The sequence below is a fragment of the Sparus aurata genome, chromosome 19 (assembly GCF_900880675.1).
Source record: "Sparus aurata chromosome 19, fSpaAur1.1, whole genome shotgun sequence".
NCBI classification, from domain to species: Eukaryota; Metazoa; Chordata; class Actinopteri; order Spariformes; family Sparidae; genus Sparus; species Sparus aurata.
Window position 1 is genome coordinate 11,381,361 of NC_044205.1, and position 19,180 is coordinate 11,400,540.

The following is a 19,180-nucleotide window of genomic DNA, read 5'->3' on the forward strand; positions in this document are numbered from 1 at the left end:
ATAGAGTTGATAATATCACCAGAGATCTTTTATCAACTTGTTTTGGAAGAGGACTCACTCATGACTGAGTCAAGAAACCCGAACTTTGTAACAAACCGAAACTCTCCCTTTTGTATTTTATTGTTGATTCCCAGGAGGGCGGTATTTATTGTTGAGCTCTGGAATCTTTATTTTTGTTAAGTATTACTTGAACCTGCCTAACCGTTACCTGCAAAAAGCCGCCAGGATGAAGTCAAACAGCTCTTGTAAAGTACCCCTATCTTTTTAAAGGAAGGGTTTTAACATGTAAATGGCAGGTGTAAGGGCATGATTTATTGTGTCTTTATGAATCCAGATGCAAAACAGTAACAACAGCATAGCAGTTCATGCTGATAAAATGGTAAATATATGTTTAAATAGAAAATAGAATAGAATCTAATCTAAACAATCCCAAAGTCATATTGAAGGGTGTATTTGGAGAAACTCAACGACCCTTCCCGAAAAACACAATGTGTAGATATTCTCACCTTTAACGAGTTCCCACGAGTTTCCACTGGATTTTTTGTGCAGTGCAGGAGGAAATTGAGTTATGTTTCACATGTGTTATTGGTACTTCATGACCCCATATCGATGCATGGCACTTTGACTGAGTGTGTAACACTCAGTCTTCTGCTGTTTGCTTAACAAGTAACTTCTTGAGAAAGTTCTTTGCTCTGTTTTTTTATAGGCCAACTATGAGTATTAATATGAAATCTTCTCTTAAACGTTTTTACTGTCCCACGAGTGTAAACAAAGAGGCTCTCTTCCTTAAAGTCTGAGACCAGATATCCCTTTATTTAAGCTATTTTCAGCATCTGTTGACTCCCTAATGAGCACAGCCTGTGTGCAGCGATCACAAAATCAGCCACTGCATCTAATCCCTCTTTAAAGTGGCTTGCAGCCGGAAACCTGTGTGCTACTGCTGTTGCTGCTGCTGCTGCTGCTATTATGTTTGGTGCCAGAAATGAACGCAAGAAATTTTACAGGAACGCCCCACCACACACACACACACACACACACATACTGCTCTGTGTGGTCTCATTAGTATGAATCTCTTGGTTTAATTAATCACTAACAGAGTGCTTAATTCATCTATAATTTCAGCGGAGTGGAGTTGATTAGTCTAGTATTTCCCTCTGGCCCTGTTAAAGTTTTTGATTTCCTTCTCTGGATTTTTTTTTCTTTTTTTTTTTTTTTCTTACATCTCACTCCCGCCCGACCCCCACCCCTCACTTTTCTCTCATCTTTTCTAATGGCTGCTCATCAAGAGCTCAGAGACAATCAGCTGGCGGAGCACCCTTGACTCCCTTTTGAGGATTGTGATTACGATGGCGGCGGATGCTTGAAGTTATTGTCGCGGAATCAAGTGGATCCACTTGTGTTTCATTGTCACTGGCTGTGCGCTGTTAGTCTTCCTTCAGGTTTTTTCTCTTCCCTGGACTTCTGCCTTTTTTTAGCCTGACGTGAGGAAGCAGAGGAGAGGATTCAAAGAATGCATGAATCAAGTATATCCTCTCGCTCCTCTGTATTAAAGAGTTCCATTAATTTGCTTTTAATGATGGATGATGGCAGAGAATTATATTTTTCGGAATATTTTATTCACAGGATTTCTGAGGGCTGCTTTTGTATTGACTGATGTTCACAAGTGCTTTCTGTAGCTTTAAACTAAAGAACGGATTTGTCATTTTGTTACTTTTTTTTTTTTTTTAATTCCTTGGTGAAAGTATGAAATGTTGATGGCAAGGGAACGCAATCTGTTTCTGTGGTTATATCCGCTGATAACATGAGGTTATGAGGCTTTTATGAAGCTAAAATCAGAGCAAAAGATGTCCAAAAAGTCAATCCTGGGCCAAGTTGGGAGTTTCATTCATTTCTATGAATACACTAAGCTGTCAAGGATCACAGGAATAGAGCCAAGTGTGTGTCTGTGTGTGTGTGTGTGTGTGTGTGTATGTGTGTCTGTGTCTGTGTGTGTGTGTCTGTGTGTGTGTGTGTGTATTTGTGTTTTTTTTTTTTTTTCTTAAGGGATCTGTGTGACTTGCCTTTAAAATGAATGTGTGTGTCTGCGTTTGTGTGTGTGTGTGTGTGTAGGTGTGTGTGTGTGTGTGTGTGTGTGTGAGCCCTCATTGCCTGTCAGTGTGTTTGAGTGTCGTGATCCTCGGAGCTCGGAGAGAGGAAAAGGCCCGAGCTCTGTTTCCCTGGAGTCATCTGCCAATCATATTCTCAGATTCAGTGGTAAGAAAAAAAATGGAGGGGAGGGAAGGAGACAGAGAGAGAAGAATAAAGAGGTGGGGAGAAGAAGAAAGTCTCCCTGTAGAATGACTAAATAGACCTTCAGTGATCTGACAGAGAGGCCTGGAGCTGAATCCCAACTACACTCTGCACAGTTAAATATCCACACTGCGAAGGCAGAGCCTTACCACGATATTGATTTTAATCATCTCTTAAAAGCTCCGACTTTAAAAAATAAATCAAATAAGAGCCCCTAAAGACCGGAGAAAAGAAAATAGAAATCTTGTGAATCTGGAAGAGGACGACTTATTGGATTTTTTTGACACATCCGCAACCCTCAGCCCCCCAGCCTCATCCTGCAGACCCCTTTGAGATAATTAGAAGGTGCTAAATTCCCACCCCCCCCCTCGCTCTGGCCGCTGCTGACCGTGTCACAGAGACACTCATTAACAGGAATAGATTCTCCATGTACTGACAGTGGTCTATGGAGCCACTAATGAGGGGCGCTTGATTGAAAAGGCATCGCTCAGAGATAAATGTGAGAGCGCGGATATGACTGCTTTTCCGAGCAAAAACTGTGCAGTGGACACTGAACTGCTCTGCTTATTCTCCAACGGCAGCAGGAGAAGTACATTTACTCCTGATAGCATTTATTTTCATCATTGCTCATTTTTGATTGGATTGTGAATAAAGAGTGTACTACGGTTCTAAATGCTGCCAAATCGGAGCTCAAAAGCTGTAGCGTGTTCAAAAAACAGTACTATAGGACTTTTACTGGCCTGAATGTTGGTGCAGTCATTTGCAGGGGACTCAGATCCTGAGTGAACACAGGCACCGGGCCTGATTTTTATTACAGTCACTAAACCCACCCGTACAATCCCTCTCTGTACTCCCCAGTGTCTGGCAAAACCTGCTCATATATACGTGTGCGGGTGCCTGTAACTTGTAACTTCACACTTGTGACTGTGAAAAAAAACCAGAGACTTATCACCGGAGGCTGGGCGTGAGCAGTGTCAATCTTCCATCAGTGTTAGTGTCACACAGCATTCGGCCACAGTAATGAGTCTGAATAATAGTAATGAGTCTGTAGCACAACAGTGACACTAATTGAAATTTTGATAATCACCAAACATGTTGCAGCTTACCTAGAGAATGAAATGAATGTGTGAACCAAACCAACCCAAGTGCTATGACAGTCAGATAGTCGGAGCACTTTCACTGACTTCAGCCAGATCTTTGATCCTCAGATTTAGTTTGGATTTGTTGGTGAAACTGAGAGAGAGATAGAGTCGAAGTCTGTAAGTGTGCCACAAGGGACCTGATTTGGGAAAGAATTGTACAGAAGTCAATGGAAAGAGACAAATTCATTTTTGAATTGTGCGATGAATAACGAATAACATTTTTCAAGTCAGGAAAGTCACAGTTTTGTGTGAAACGGCTCAGTGAATCTGTCAAAAGCGTGGCCTAATAACAGCTGCAGTTATGTGAAAGGTGAGTTAGTCAGTTTAATGTGCTACCTACTCTACGGGGCCGACTCAAGGTAGTAGTGTTTCTATGTACATGCTGTTACAGTCTTTTTGATTAGTTTTATGACAAACTACGAAGTACAAAGATTATCTTCTTAATTGACAAATATCATATGTGTGATTTGTGGCACAATTTCAAATTGATTAGTCTCTTGCCATTCGCTCTATAATTTTTATTTTTTTCTAAATAAGGTCCCATGGTGGTCCATCGGAAGGGCCGTGACTTGTAGTGCATCCCCATGTAACTGAAAGTTATACGGAAAACCACATTTTATGCAAAACTCACAAAATCACAGCATTTTATTAAAATGCTATCGCAGAAAAATAGGTGTAATGAAAATGAACTAAAACATACAGATGATGGGGCGCTCACGACGAACAACTGTAGTGGATTTATACTTAGGGTCCGGCGTGGTTAGTCCTATGCTTGCCATTCCTGCAGTCATTAACGTCAGCGCCCTTCCTTAGTGCAAATATCCCTTTGTGTGTCACTTCTTTCCCTTCTTTTACCAAATGCGCAAGCACTAATTTGTACGGTAGCCCCATTGTTGCAGGCAGGTCAGGGTGTGTATCCATGGGGAAGAAGCCGGGGCAGCTCCCTGCGCTGGGGTTAGCCTCTTAGCTTGGTCAAGGTGACAGTGATCCGTGTCCCTCTGGAGGGCTTACATACAGGATATGTAGCGTTATTATATCATTAAAAATACCCGTGGATGGAGAGATGGTGAGAGGGAGAGGAATGGCGGTGGGGGATGGAACGGTAGTGAGAGCGTGATGTAGCCTCTGCTTCACGATGTCAACTCCTGGGGGATTTTGCCGCTAAAAGATAACGGGTGATCATGGCCACAGGCGAGCCTTGTTTTCGAGGCTTATTGTGGAGTGAAAAAAATCCAGAGTCTTCATGTTATCTGACAGGACAGTTTGATTGAGAGATGTAGCACTGCAGCAGCCAGCAGATCGATTATGCCCTTGTGTATTGGCTCAGTGTGGAAATGTCATCTTAATAAAAGATGAATGACACTTGAAAAAAAACGGTGATTCATTCCTGATTTGGTGACGGCTGCACTGTAGTCGTCTACAATATGCTCTTTTTATTTGAATCTACAATATACCTGGAAGCTAGGTGGTTAAGTTTTCACTGTATGAGTCACGCATTTATGTAACAAGCATAATGCATGACCAGCTCCAGACAGCACTTAACCACGACTTTGTACATTTTAACTTTCCTCTTTAAGTTGCTCACACATTAATAATGCACAGTTTTTCTTCCGTAGATTTAGATAAAGGATTCAGCTTTGATTTGAACTGGTAATCTGCATACTTTTTCTCTTTCCATTTTAATGCACTGCCACTACCACTGGGTATTCTTGAAATACTTGTCACAGATAATTCATTATGGTTAGCTATGGATCTTCTGTATAAAGACAAATCATTGGCTCCCAATCAGCGGTGCTACCCAGGAGTATATTTTTGCATATCCCGGGGAGTTGAAAGTGGAAGAAGTGTTTGACTTATTTGAAAAAAAAGTTGTACTAACATATTAAGTTAGCTGTAAGAACTGAACACTATGCCTGTATGTTGTGATTGAGAAAGTGGAAAAACTATCTGACACAGCTCAGTCTTAACTTTAGCAAAGAGATCATCCAGTGGGTGAAAGTAAACATTTCAGGTAGCTCACAAAGTATTGAAAATGAATGGACCATTTGAAAACAGCACAAAGTAAATGAATAATCATTTGAATTAGTTAGAGAATAAAATGTATGGATAAAAAGTAGGCTAGTTGACGTTAATAGATAATAGTAAGAATGCTAACTGTGAGGTTGATGCACCTCCTCGTCACCTCAACACTGTGTGTGGCTCAGAGATGTACTAAATGTTTATGCTGCTGATTGTCATTCTCCTGTTCACTCCTTTTACATTTAGACCATGAGGTCCTACCATATATCAGAACTTACTGTTGTTCAATGTAGGCTCGCAAGGATGAAGCAACTTGTTTACGTTGTGCCGCATGAATAAGTTTTACTTAACTTTGAGGTAACTGTGCTGTACCATTAACCTGTCAAGTTTAACTGCCTGTGCTGAATCCTTTCAGCCATCAATCAACCACTGGCTGTAGCCCTTAATGGGTGTACTTGCCTTGCTCTCACATACCATCTCTTAAGCAGGGGATATCGTCCTGTCCTCCAAACCATATCGTAGTGGCACCCGGTGGGGCTTGCACTGCAATATAAAAGATAATGGAATATAAAATTGTTTTTATATCCTCTGAATGTGCACAGGCTGCGTGCTGAAGGCTTTCTGCACTATTGTTTTAAGGCTCATGAATCTTCTAAACCGCCACCACTGATCACAGTGAACGCAACACTGGGACATTTACACACCGTCTCGCCTCGTAACCTCCCCTCAGTCGACTGGACAGCCCACTCTGCGGTGCTTAAGGTGGTCGCACTGCGCAGCTCGTTGCCTTAGATCACTATTGGATTTCCCCCACTGGTGCCACAAAACAGCATATTTCATCCGTTGGACCCGGCGAGCTGTCGTCTACGGTCCACTTCCAGCTGCTGAGGTTTGATTGAGCACCAGTTCTCTTTGTATATCTGTGTGTTTGTGTGAGTGTGCAACAAATGCCATAGTGAGACCTTGTAGGCTAAACTCCACGGCTGAAACCAACACGTTTTTTAACTCTTGATCAATCTGCCAATATCTATAAAATGTCAAAGGATTGTTAAGAATGATTATTACAATTTTCCCTGCCCAAAGTGACGCCTTCAAAATGACTTGTTTTGTCTGCCCAACAGTCCAAAACCAAGACCCTTCATTCACTATTATAAATGACAAAGAAAAGCAGCAAACCTTTACATTGGATAGGCTGAAACCAGGAGATGTTTGATATTTGTGCTTGATAGATGACTAAAACAAATAACTTCCTAAATATTTTTTTTTCAATTCATTTACTAAAACTTCATTTACAAAATATAAACAAGAGAAAAACAAGTCTTTAACAATGAATGATCAAAATGGTTGTCAGTTTGTTGTCAATTGATTAATCAATTAATGCAGAACTGGTATATTAATGTAGACGATGAGGATCATGTATCAATGTTACACCACAATTTTAAGAGGATGACTATTTTAACAGAAAGCTTATTGTAAAAATAACCAGAAGTCATAACATTTAAATCAAAAAGTATCAAAATGAATGCAAAAACCATGTTTGATCTAACACACAGTTGGCTAAGCAGAACCTGGTGTGTGCTGGGTTGTGTGTGTGTGTGTGTGTGTGTTTGTGTGTGTGTGTGTGTGTGTGTGATTGCAGGTCCCCCGTCGCCTTGTTGACCATGGTCCAGGCCGACCGACCTCCGGCCGACCCTGAGCCATTTGAAAATATGATTGTAATCCTTGTGAGGATTTGGCCTGGGTGTCTATTACCACTGTAATCTGTCACACTGGCATCCAATATTCATTCCACGTCCAGGTTAAGCCCCTCTTTCTGTCTGCATCACCTATCACCATGGGAGAGAGAGAGAGAGAGAGAGAGAGAATCCAGTAAAGGTGTTGGCATGACTGGGGAGAGAGAGAGAGAAAGAGACAAGGGGAGGGGGGGTTGAAATTGAGAGAGCACTGCTTCAATCAAGCCCCTGGGTCTGGGATGAAGAAATCTATCGTGGAACACAAGGTCTCATTAATGCAGCAGGGATAGCTTTAACCGTAACCCCAGTCTTACACGCACACACACACACACACACACACACACATACACACACATACACACAGACACACACCTGGCTGAGGAAAGAGGTAAAAAACATGGAAGAGAAATGGATAGATGTGAGAAAAGAGATTATGCATTTCTGGGGAGAAGCTGAGAGAAATTCTGCGCTGTTGATGCAATGTTCACACATGTGGCACAGAGTCGGAAATGAAGGAAATGGAAGAGAAATATCCTCTCGGTGTGTGAGTTTCTGTCAAACTGAGGGTGAACCTTTTACTGACCAATAGGTTACGTTTATGATTACAGTATGAGCAGCCCAGCCGGTTACAAGCTACCGTGATGGAATGTGCATCTCATCATGGCGGGATACAGTCCGGTCCTCCATGACCTTGCAAAGAACAGGAGATGGATGGATAGATGGATGGATGGATGGATGGATGGATGGATTCCACAAGAAGACTTTTTACGCTAGCACTGTGTTAGTGTCACAAAGCATTACCCCTTTGCAAGAGAGTCTCCTTTAGATTAATGCTGTAATGATTTATAGACATCTAAGTGCAGCATGCCATCTCTAAACATCATGACTTTTTAACCTCTGTGGCTTCAAAAATTACTCTCCTGATAGAACAGATTGTTTAAAGACAGCCGCTAGAGAGGCAAAATGAGGAGTGGGAAGTGTAACGTGGAAATGATTTGGATTTATTTCTTACAAAATTAGAACGTTTTCTCACCAAACCTGCACCGGCTGCGGCGTGTGGCGAGGAGGCAATTTGTTTGTGTCATTAGGAGTTCCCAGGCTCTAGTATTGATATGTGTTTAGTGATAAACTCCTGCAATCACTCTCCATCTGTCTTTGTCTCTCTCATGTGCGATAATGACAGCGAAGAAAGGACCGCGCGTGTGTTTGTGTGTGTGTTTGTTGGATGAACACTGGCCTGCCTATTTTAGCATTGCGTTCGTCCAGATTGCATCTAAATGAATAAAACATATCTCTTATAGACCACATGTTATGTAAATTAATTTATTTGCAATAAAAAATCTTATATGAGGAGAAACTATATCAGCCTGCGGTCAAAAGCCAAAATGTTTAAAAGATACGCAATAACAAGTGGTTGAGGCTGAAATGATTGGCAGTTAACTATTGTAAATGCCAATATTAATGTCAGTATCATAAACTTTGCAGAATATAGGTCTATGGTTACATCTATATGGCAGGAAATATGTATTATTTCAAATAGATATATTGTTATATATATTTACATATAAATATATTGTTAAATCCAGTTTATTTCTTTTTATCAAGACCAGAGGAATTGTTTGGCATGTTAATGCTGTCATTACATTGTACTATACGCTATGGAAGCTGTTTTAGAATTACTGCAGTTTTATTGGACTTGAATGATTAATAATCAGCTCATCATTTGGAGGTTGAATTTTCAGTTTCTTTGCTTCTTGTTTTACATTTTACTGATTCAAAAGGTGCTCAAACGATCGGCTGGTTGTGATCTTAGGTTGTTTGACAGTCTGACTCTTGATATCAGCGCTCTTTTATCCAAAATGCACCACAGATCCTGAGTGATGAAAAACAGTTGATACATACAGAAGCTAAACAATGATGAGAGCTTGTTATTTAAACAAATAACTCCAGCCCTTCGCAATGTCTTTTAACAGATAGATCTTTTTTTTTTTTTTTTTGTAAACAAAGCTTTTCCTGTCTAAAACACATGTTAAGATTTATCACTCTGAAGCTCGTGCACTGTTCACCTTCGCAATTAAACCTATTCGTGCAAGAAGAGAAAGAGACGAAGGAAGGGTAGAAAGAGGAAAGGATGGAAGGTGGATTAAATTTGCTATCTGGGTTACAAGTGCAAGACACCTGTCACACAAGCGGATCTGTTTGATTGGTGTGAGCCCATCTATCTAGATGGCTTGTGGGCAGTTAGTAAATTTATATTCCCCGAAGTCCCATCCTCCATCAGCAGTTGCCGTGCTACCGGGCCAAGGCTGTCAGACACCACGGCTGTATCTTATTTTCAAAACCAGACACGGACAGACCCTTAGTAGCTTACCTGCACCACACTGCTTTTGTATTTGTGTGCCTACTTTTCACGAATCCTAACTTTCACCTCTGTATTTTTGGTGAATTTATAATAAACTGATGAGAAAAAGTATATAAATATTCCCTGCCCTTCCTTGGCCAGAGCAACATTTTACATGTACATGTACTATAGGTTTGTTCATAGGTTTTTTGTCTTGGGGTAAAGGTTGAAACATAAAACACCTCTTAGCTTCTATATTTAGCCAGTATGAAAAAATGCATGTGAATGAGGGGGGAAAAAAAGGAATACATTCAGCATAAACAGAAGTTATTCACATATTTACTTTAAGTAATGAATCATGAAAATATGAGGATCTGCATCAAAGTAGAGAAAGATGGATAGATGATGGATAAAGCTCAGGAGACAATTGTTATGATCATTTATCATTGTTCATTAAACTGTAGCAGTCACAGAGGAACAGTGAACCTCTTGAAATATGCCACAATTAGTGGCTTGATTTTCAAGTCTTTGGGAGGTAAACTGCTTAAGACAAGTGATGTGACGTGTTGTCTTACCTCTGAGTGCATCATGTAAATTGTTCCGTACTCTGTAACATGTCTAAAAGCCTCGGTTTGCAAAGCAAGGGAAAACACTTCTCTGTGACCTAAACACTACAAATAACGCTGGTCTTTGGAGTGCAGCTAAATGGAATTAGTCTAATTCATTATCCTCCACGTTGCTGCTTTGTTGGTTTTTATTCCTCTAGTCGGTTGGTAAAATTAGCCTGAACAGTTTGACAACAATGGGCGCGGTGCCAGATGAATTTAGAGCAGCTTCCTGATGATTTGTGAAATCCACCCTGAACCGCGTACATGTTGCTGCACACGAGCACCCACCTGCACACACGCGCGCCTGCTCCCTCACACTATCTCACTGCATCACAATGCTAATAATCGGATTAAGCCCCTGTGTTTTGGGTGGGTCGACAGCATCTCTATTAGCACCAATTTAGCGTGACTTATCTGCTCTAGTAACCTCAGCGCTGGCTTTGTAATCTGCGATGGCTGTCCCCCATCCTGGCCACTTATCATCACATTGGGATTAATAGAAACATCTTTTGTAATTACAGAAATGCTGCAGTGCCGGGCGCTGTCAATTATTTTAATGTGTGCCAAGCCATTAATCGGCTAACAGAGCCCTCCGTGGTGCCCTACAGTAAAACACAGAAAACTGCCATTGATTTTCATGAGGCCGTATACTCAGCATTTTATCTCCTTTCTCTTCTCCGGGATGGCCGTTGAGGTTATTGATCTTCATAAAGGCAGTATTTTGTCATTAGGTGAGGAGCGGAGGAGACAGTAATGAAAGGTTTTTAACCCGTGTGTTCAGGAGGAGCGCTGGACGACTGGCCAAGGTTTCGTGCAGGTGCTACGGACAGCAGATTTTCAGCTGCTCAGCTGCAGGGATCGATATGGATACATCTTTGTCTGATTACAGAGATGTGCTGGTGAAGAAAGCAGTTTGTGAGCAAGCAGGTGTGTTTGTGCGATTGCGTGTGTGCGCGCGCGCGCGTGTGTGTGTGTGTGTGTGTAGGTGTTTACAGTAATAGATGATCACTGGATTGGATTAAGATGTAAAGGAACAGAAAAGCTTGACCTGAGATGAATCAATTCCTCCTCATAGACACCAGAAGTAGTGTTTTCTTATTCCAGCCGAGGATTATGGCTACCACAGAGGTTTGGGGAGTCTGCCATTGGGAAGTCGGGTTTGGGGGTGACATGAATGCATTTTAATGCTGCTGGTGGAAAGTAACTTAGTATTTAAGTACAGTACTGTAAAATAAATGGAAAGACTCTCAAGTACCTCAATAATTCACAACATTTTCTGCGGCTTTATACTTGAACCCCACTGCAGCACAGGGTGAAATGTATTCCACTTCAATTTTCAGACAACTGAAGGTACTAGTTTCTGTGCAGGATAAGATTTTATTCAAAACCTGTGAATATTATATTAAACATTTTACATTTTCAAAAGATTAACCTCCCTGACAGTGTGTGAAGTAGTTTAAACTGTACTGTGTGAAGGATTCAGGTGGCAGATTACAACCAACTGAATACCCCTCGTCTCACCCTCCCTTGCAGTGGCCACTGAAAACAGAAAAAAATGCCCTCTCTGTATTTGGTTTATCCGTGCTGAAGAAACATGGTGGTGCAGTAGAGCTGCACCAGTTGCAACATCTTTTGTAACTTTTTTTAGTGGAAAATTGTTGTCGGTAATAAAATACTATTAAATAATTAATAAACATAACATGTCATATATTTCAATATCCCATTACTGAAATGATCCTCCTTCCTACACATTGGACTTAAACAAAAGTGCTCCCTCCACCACTGTCTGTAAGTAAGAATGGAAGCAAAAGTTGCTGTAGAAAAGTATGCGGGTAAGGAGATAATTGCTCAGTGGAAAAATAGGATATGGTTTGACTGAAAACTTGATTTGGAGTCTGAGATTTAATTAAAATATAAACAACATTTAATAGGATTTCAGGCATTTAAGGGCATGATTTCAAAGAGGGATGCGCTAATCCCGAAAATGGATTTGTGTAACTGTACTTCAGCTGTTGTTCAATTAATGTGATATAGGAGGAATACAGTATTTTTTTAATTAATAATAAACTGGCACAAGAAAATTCATTTCACACCTGTGCTCCACTCGCACTGAATAACAGTTTTGTTGTCCTTCAATGAACGTACTTTCCCAACAAGCTACAGCAACATGATCAGCCATCCTGCATGCCAAGTGTGTTTTGTAGAGACTGTCCACACCCCATAAGCAGGCATAACTGTCGTGTATGACTTATTACACATCTGTCTGTGGATACACAGTGCACCAGATGCTGCAGTTAATGGCACACCTAACCTCCCACCATGTAACGGTACACTAAAGCCCAAGTGGAATTTTCCACTGCCAGTCTGCATACTTCCTGCTCTCGTCTCCTCCCAGCCACCGCTGTCCAGTGCTGGGGGAAGCCTGTAGGGGATGGTCCAGACAGGATATTAATGGGACCCTCCGACAGACAGAGGGCCTGACAGAGCCCTGTTTCATTGTCACCTTGCCTTGGAGGACAGGGGGAAAACTTCCAAAGCTTATTAGCCGAATGGAGCTGTTTTCTCCCTCTAACTTACTCAATCTCTGCCTCGCCGCTTCATTAGACTGTCTTACATCAGAGGTCTGCTTCTCTCCCTGTTTCCTCACCACATCGCCACACTCGCTTCCACACATACACACATGGGCATACGCACAGGGTGACATCTCCCACCTAATCAAGTAGTGGATTATCTTGTCCTGATAAATTGGAGCTTGTAGCACTTGAAAGGTCCTCTTGGAGAAGTGCCTCCTCCCCCTGACAGCTAGATGGAGCCCCCAGGGAGCAAGGAGAGAACATCGCCTGGTAATGATTTGTGGTAAATCAGACAAATGTTTTTGGAAAGACCTCTTTCAAGCGTGTGAGGGTGTGATGAATTTAAAGGCTTGAGAATAGTTCCTGAAAACCCTGAGCCAAATTCAGACACAAGGGATAAAAAATAAACATCTATTAGCCCTTTATGTATGAAGTCACGTTGGATTTAGGTGGTGTGCTTGGTTTTAATGAATTAAAGTAGAAAAAATTAATAAGTTACAACCCTAGATACTTGCAGATCCTTCAAGACTCAGTGAGCTCAGCTAAACATATGACTGAACAGAGACATTTCTTTCAAAGCTATTAATTTGATCCATTCTGTTTGCGAATGAGTTCCTCTGGGCCATTTGACACATTCACTCTATTCCTGTGTTTCCAATGTTGGAGAGCTGACGAAAACAGACATCTTAATTTCAAGTCTGGGAAGGATATGTCATGATATTTGTAGCAACTTGGTGTAGTGACAAGAGAGCAGGGAAAATGCGCTGTAATGACAAGTCAACAGTCAACAGAGGTTTTTGGCAGACTCTTTGAAGATAAATGCACAACATAAAGCTAAGTGGCTTCAAATATTCATAGATTGCATACTGCGTGTATGCACATGACACGCTTTTGATTCAGTTTCGCAAATCCCCGAATTACTCTCCTAATAACATGGTATGTGACGCATACAACACCATTCCTACGTTGAGTTCTCTTCCTGATCAACTGTGAAAATGACCTAATTTGTTCCTCGTTCTCGCCAAGACTAACGGCTTTTCATTCCTTTTTTGTTCCTCCTCCTCTCCTTGGTTTTCTCTGCTCTCTCTCTATGTAGGAGAACCCCTATATGTGTAATAATGAATGTGATGCCACCACAGAGGAACTCGCCCACCCTCCGGAGCTCATGTTCGACATCGAGGGCCGTAACCCCACGACATTCTGGCAGTCCACATCTTGGAAGAAGTACCCAAAGGCCCTTCTGGTCAACATCACGCTATCTTGGAACAAGACCATCGAGCTGACTGATGACATCGTCCTCACCTTTGAGTCTGGTCGACCCGAACAGATGGTCCTAGAAAAGTCGCTGGATTATGGACGGACCTGGCAGCCCTACCAGTTCTATGCCACAGACTGCCTGGACGCCTTCACCATGGAGCCCAAGACGGTGCAGGACCTGACCCAGCATACCCTGCTGGACATCATCTGCACTGAGGACTACTCCCGAGGTTATGTGTGGAAGTATGATAAAACAGTGCGTTTTGAGATCAAGGATCGCTTTGCGCTGTTTGCAGGGCCCCGGCTGCACAACATGGCTTCACTTTACGGCCAGCTGGACACCACCAAGAACCTGAGGGACTTCTTTACCATCACAGACCTGAGAGTCCGCCTGCTCCGACCTGCTACGGGAGCTACGATGGTGGACGAGAACAACCTGTCCAGATACTTCTATGCCATCTCTGACATCAAAGTCCAGGGCAGGTAAGACCTGAATTCTGATTCAAGGCCGCAGACTCCTCGCCACCCCAAGAGTGCGCATGTCAATTTGTTATTTGGGTAAATTTCCACATTTCTAAGGGTAGCTAAATCAATTTAAGATGGGAGGTCCAACAGCGTTTTGTTCATTGACGGTTTTTCAGCTATGGGTGGACTTATGTCAAAAAGACTCTAAAGGCTGTCGGTGTTTTTTTCTGTGGGTTTTATTGAAGCAACAGTGCAGCAACCCAATAGAGAAGAAAAATGTGTTTACCATGAACATTCTTTCCAATTAGGCAGGGGATCCATAATGATTCTCAGAGTTCACCAGTTGTCAGCATGTCTTAATTAACCAAGCTGCTCACGGCTTGCTGAAGCGATCTATTTTGGACGCCAAACTCACTCAGCTGTCTGTCAGCCCGTGGAAGACTTTAGTGGTAGCATTTCAGCCATCAGGTCAGTGCACGTTGTAATTAGTGTTTGATTTACAAAACCCACAGAGGGTCATATAACATGAAAACAACACAGCATTATACTTTTAGCGGAAAGGTCGTCAAAAGCTTCCCCCCACTTTGCAACGTTACGAGTCACTGGGGCATTGACTTAAGTGGATCTGTTTTACACTGTGTGCTTTTTCAATTTAACAGATGTGAATGTGGTTGTAGGAGTGAAGGAACGAAGATTTAATTACTCTTGTTTTGCTTGTCACACATGAGATGCTCGCAGTGCAGAAGTTTAGAGCGGCGGAACATCAACAATTCAAACATATGGATAGTAGTCATCCTGCCAGAATGTGGCTCGCAACAGTGCTAGTGTCACATTGTGCCTTGGCCTGAAGGTAGACATGACCACAAATGGAATCTTAGTAGTGTTGTGTTTAGTCACAGCAAACATCAGTTTGTCTAACCAATGTGGCTTTTTGAAATAATTCAATTATAATCACACCGTCGTCTTTCTCATGCTACCACGGCTAATCCATAGTCGTACTGTAATGTGTTTGCTGCCGTGACATTATTCACATTAATATCTTCAAAACCCTTCAGGCTGTTTAATGAATCTCTAATTTGTTGATTTCCTTAATATGCCATTAAAATGGAGTGCAGCTACACTACACAATGCTCTTACATTGTGTAGTAAATGGGCAGGTACCCTTGAGCACAAGGCGCTATGATAATGAATGCCTCTTTCAGAAATTGAATTTTTGACTTTTCTTGTGATTGAGAAGGTCATTCAGCAAAAAATAACTGGAGGGAATTTACTAACACAAAAGATTTGGACGGGGCATTCATTCAACACCCGCAGAAATGAAGGGGGCTGTCATAAGCGCAGATTATTTATTCTATCTGACTAATCATGACCGAACCCATACATCCCTGTGGGGCTGTTGATTTGAGCAATGGCTGTGCGCCACCATCGGGCTGCTGTCGTTTACCAGCCTGCTGCTTTTAGAGTGACGCTCGCCTGAGAAATGTTCCCCACTGTTTACCAAAGGTAACACACAGTTCAGCCATAATGAGATACACTCAACACAGAGAAGCTTCACTCTCCTTTCCCCCCCCTCCCATGGCGAATCACTGCTCAGCCCCTTTCTCCATGCGTCGTATACGAGACATAAGCTCCTTAACCCCCGGAATACAGTTCCGTGAGACTCGGCGGGAGCGATTTTGCAGGGCCAGTGAGGTTGAATCTGGCATATTTCACTGTGCTGGACTCAGCTGCCATCCGCCTGGATCAGGAGAGAGAGAGGGGGTGTGGAGGGAAATACAGTAGGAGAGCTCGCAGATTTTCTGCCCTTGCCACAACAGTGTGAGAAACAAAGAAAGGAACCTAAGCTCTTTGCTGAAGTAGGTCAACCTAGAAAAGATGGGAAAGAGAAGGGAAGAAGCACAACTTTGCAGAAGTAGACCTCTTTGCCTCCTAACATGTAGCTCAAGTTGTTACAGGGAAGCCAGAAGTGTCATGCATGACCATTCTATTATGGTTGATTACAAGGAAGGACTGGAGCAAAGGCGCTGGGGAGAAAAAATCGATGCGAAGAATTTCAAATCAAACCGAGCATGGAGCTGTGAGATGGATGAGAACAATGCATACGGCCGGGTGGCTTGAATGAATTTGACACCCTTACTGTGTTAATGTATCAGCAGAGTTAATGGGTGTGGGCAGAGAGAAAGTGCGTAGAGTTGGGAGGATTTTCTAATTATCTACTGTATGACTTTGCTATAATTGCTCTGCCTCCCTTTTTTACATGCTTTACAGTAACCACAGCCTGCAATTTGGCCAACTGTCTCTCCCCCCTTGCTCGATCCTCCTCCTCTTCCTCCTCCTCCACCCTCCCGCCTGTGATCAATATAGTGTAATTAAAGCCTGAGAAGATTCAGGCTACCCAAGGATCTCTTTCTGGCTCACTTCTTCTTTCTTTCAGCCTCTGTCCCCTGCTTCTCGTCTCGCTCTATTTCTCCTGCCGAGTAGTCGTGTCTCTGAAGGGGCTCTCGGTCCCTGCCTTGAATCTGACACAGAGACCCAGTCCCATTTTGTTCAGTACCACCACTCAACTGCACCAAGAACACCAACTACATATTCATCATTACCCATCACGGCCAGAAAACACTGCTCATATCAAGAACTGTAGGTGGGATTTATGGCACCACTTTTATATCATGCCACCGTCATGGTTGTTGAGTGCTAAAATCCTGTCTGCTGGCCAACGTTTTAAATAACCTCCCAATCTGGCATCATACTTGTGCTTCTGATTCCTGTTGTGCATAAAATTAATGTCAGCCCCATGCATGTTCTTAACTAAATTTCCCCCTTTTTTCTACCCTGTTTTTGTACAGAGAAACCCACATACAGGGAAAGTGAACTTTGTATCACCAATTTACCCATGAACCTATGGGAGTTCATTTCCAAAGCATACATGTGCCACGGGGCATTATCAAGGGAGGGTCAGAAACAAGGGTTCACTAGAACGGGTGGATTGCACCAACCTTTTCCTACTCAAGATTCCCTGTCAGCCTCGTGGAGGGAGAGTCTTGTTCACCGAATGTGAACCTCCACACTGACGACGACCCCGACATCTTCAAATGTCATCGCGAACAACTCCTGGTCTGCTGCAGCTGAACTCACACGAAGCACATCATTTGTGATTCAGAACTCCTTATTCATCATCATCGTAACATAACTTGGATGTTAAACAAAGCTCTAATGCTTGATTTTAGTGTTTTGTCTATTGAAATCCTTTAAAAGGAAGAAGAAGTTTGTTTTTATTTACAAGCAGCGCTGAGAAAAACACATTATTCTTACTTTTTTTTGTTATGTCCTTATTGGTAACAGTCCACTAAACACACTTCTCCAAACTCCAGATCATTTCAAAATACAGAAAAATGCAAATTTCTACTCTGCTGATTTCAGTGAATACACTGAGACTTGTATCACAGTGACACTGCACTGTCAGTGGCTCAAGGTTTTCTTATAGAATCAGACATTGCCCTCTGATTCACCTTTAGTAGAGGTTCGTTATATCCCTTGTGCAGCACTTGAGCTTTTCTATTTCAGATTCATTCTCTATAGTCAGTATATCTTTGTTGTTTGTAATGTTTCTCCAACCAAAGAGATTTCAGAGAATTATTTGTAGGTTAAGTATATTATTTTCAGTCACAAGGGGCAGCTGCTCAATTATGCGTTTATGTCTTAGGGAAAATCGGAGTTGTATAGAAGAATAACCTTTTCCCTTCAATTGGTTTTGAACTCGATGTTTGAATTTATTGATGCCGTGTTTTTCTTCCGTGGCTGTTGAGACAGAATGGCATCCATTTAAGGGAAACTCCACATATTTGAAACGATGTATTGACTAAAATCTGAATTTTGATAGTTGGTTGCCATATGTATTGACATCAGTATAATAACCATCTGTAGCTATCATATTGCTGCACCCGTTTACACCGCCCACAGAACGTAAATATCAACATATCGTCACACATGAGTCATCATTCAAATGCACTTAAAGGATGTTTTTTAATTGGATTAATGCATGTCGAACAATAAGAGCACTGCACCTCTGCGGTACTATGTGAAGTATCAAGTAGAGTAAACCATGAAATGTCATTGCCTAAACAAATAGTTAGAGGTTTTGAAAAATGTACGAATCCATGGTATGACCCATCCCAACCCCCCCACCAACTCAACTATTCCTGCTCTTTATACTACTGCAGGGCTACCTACAGTGTCACACTAAACAGCAAAGGGCCACTGACCAGGCTGCTGTATTTGACCCACTGGGAGTGAGAATGAGCTGCTAAATGTGAAGTCGTGCTAACCGGCTGCTGACTGTAGCTCATATTTATCATACAGACATGAGAGTGGTATCGATCGTTTCATCCAACACTTGGAAAATATTTTCCAAACTATCACTTTAGGCATTCCCGCTACTTCGCTACATTAAGGTGAAAAGTCCGGACCACTGGTAGCCGCTAATATCAGAAAGTACGCTAAGCGTACTGAACATACATCTGAACCATCCAAAAAACATCATATAGATGAGACAGTTCATCTCTCACACGGTGCATAGGTCAAACTATTAGTGCATTCTAATTGCTGTGGTGTTCAGTGCATGTGTGGTTTGGACACAGCTGTTTCAACTACAGATCAGCAATTTGGTGAGTGATGGCTCTATCGGATCTCCCCTAAGGGAGGAACAAACAAGAAGTCAATCTGCCTTTTTCCTTTTTTTCTTTTTCTCCTCGCT

General features: G+C 42.1%; 1 protein-coding gene across 9 annotated transcripts in view; it reads left to right on the forward strand.

Annotated features, from left to right (window-relative positions):
* The window catches only part of ntng1a (netrin g1a), a 302,462-nt gene that overhangs the window by 228,798 nt on the left and 54,484 nt on the right, over window positions 1-19,180 (forward strand). For all 9 annotated transcript variants that reach the window (XM_030397931.1, XM_030397929.1, XM_030397933.1 and 6 more), the window contains one exon: window positions 13,802-14,445. In XM_030397931.1, the coding sequence (XP_030253791.1) occupies window positions 13,802-14,445 (644 nt within the window). The remainder of the gene's footprint in view (window positions 1-13,801; window positions 14,446-19,180) is intronic.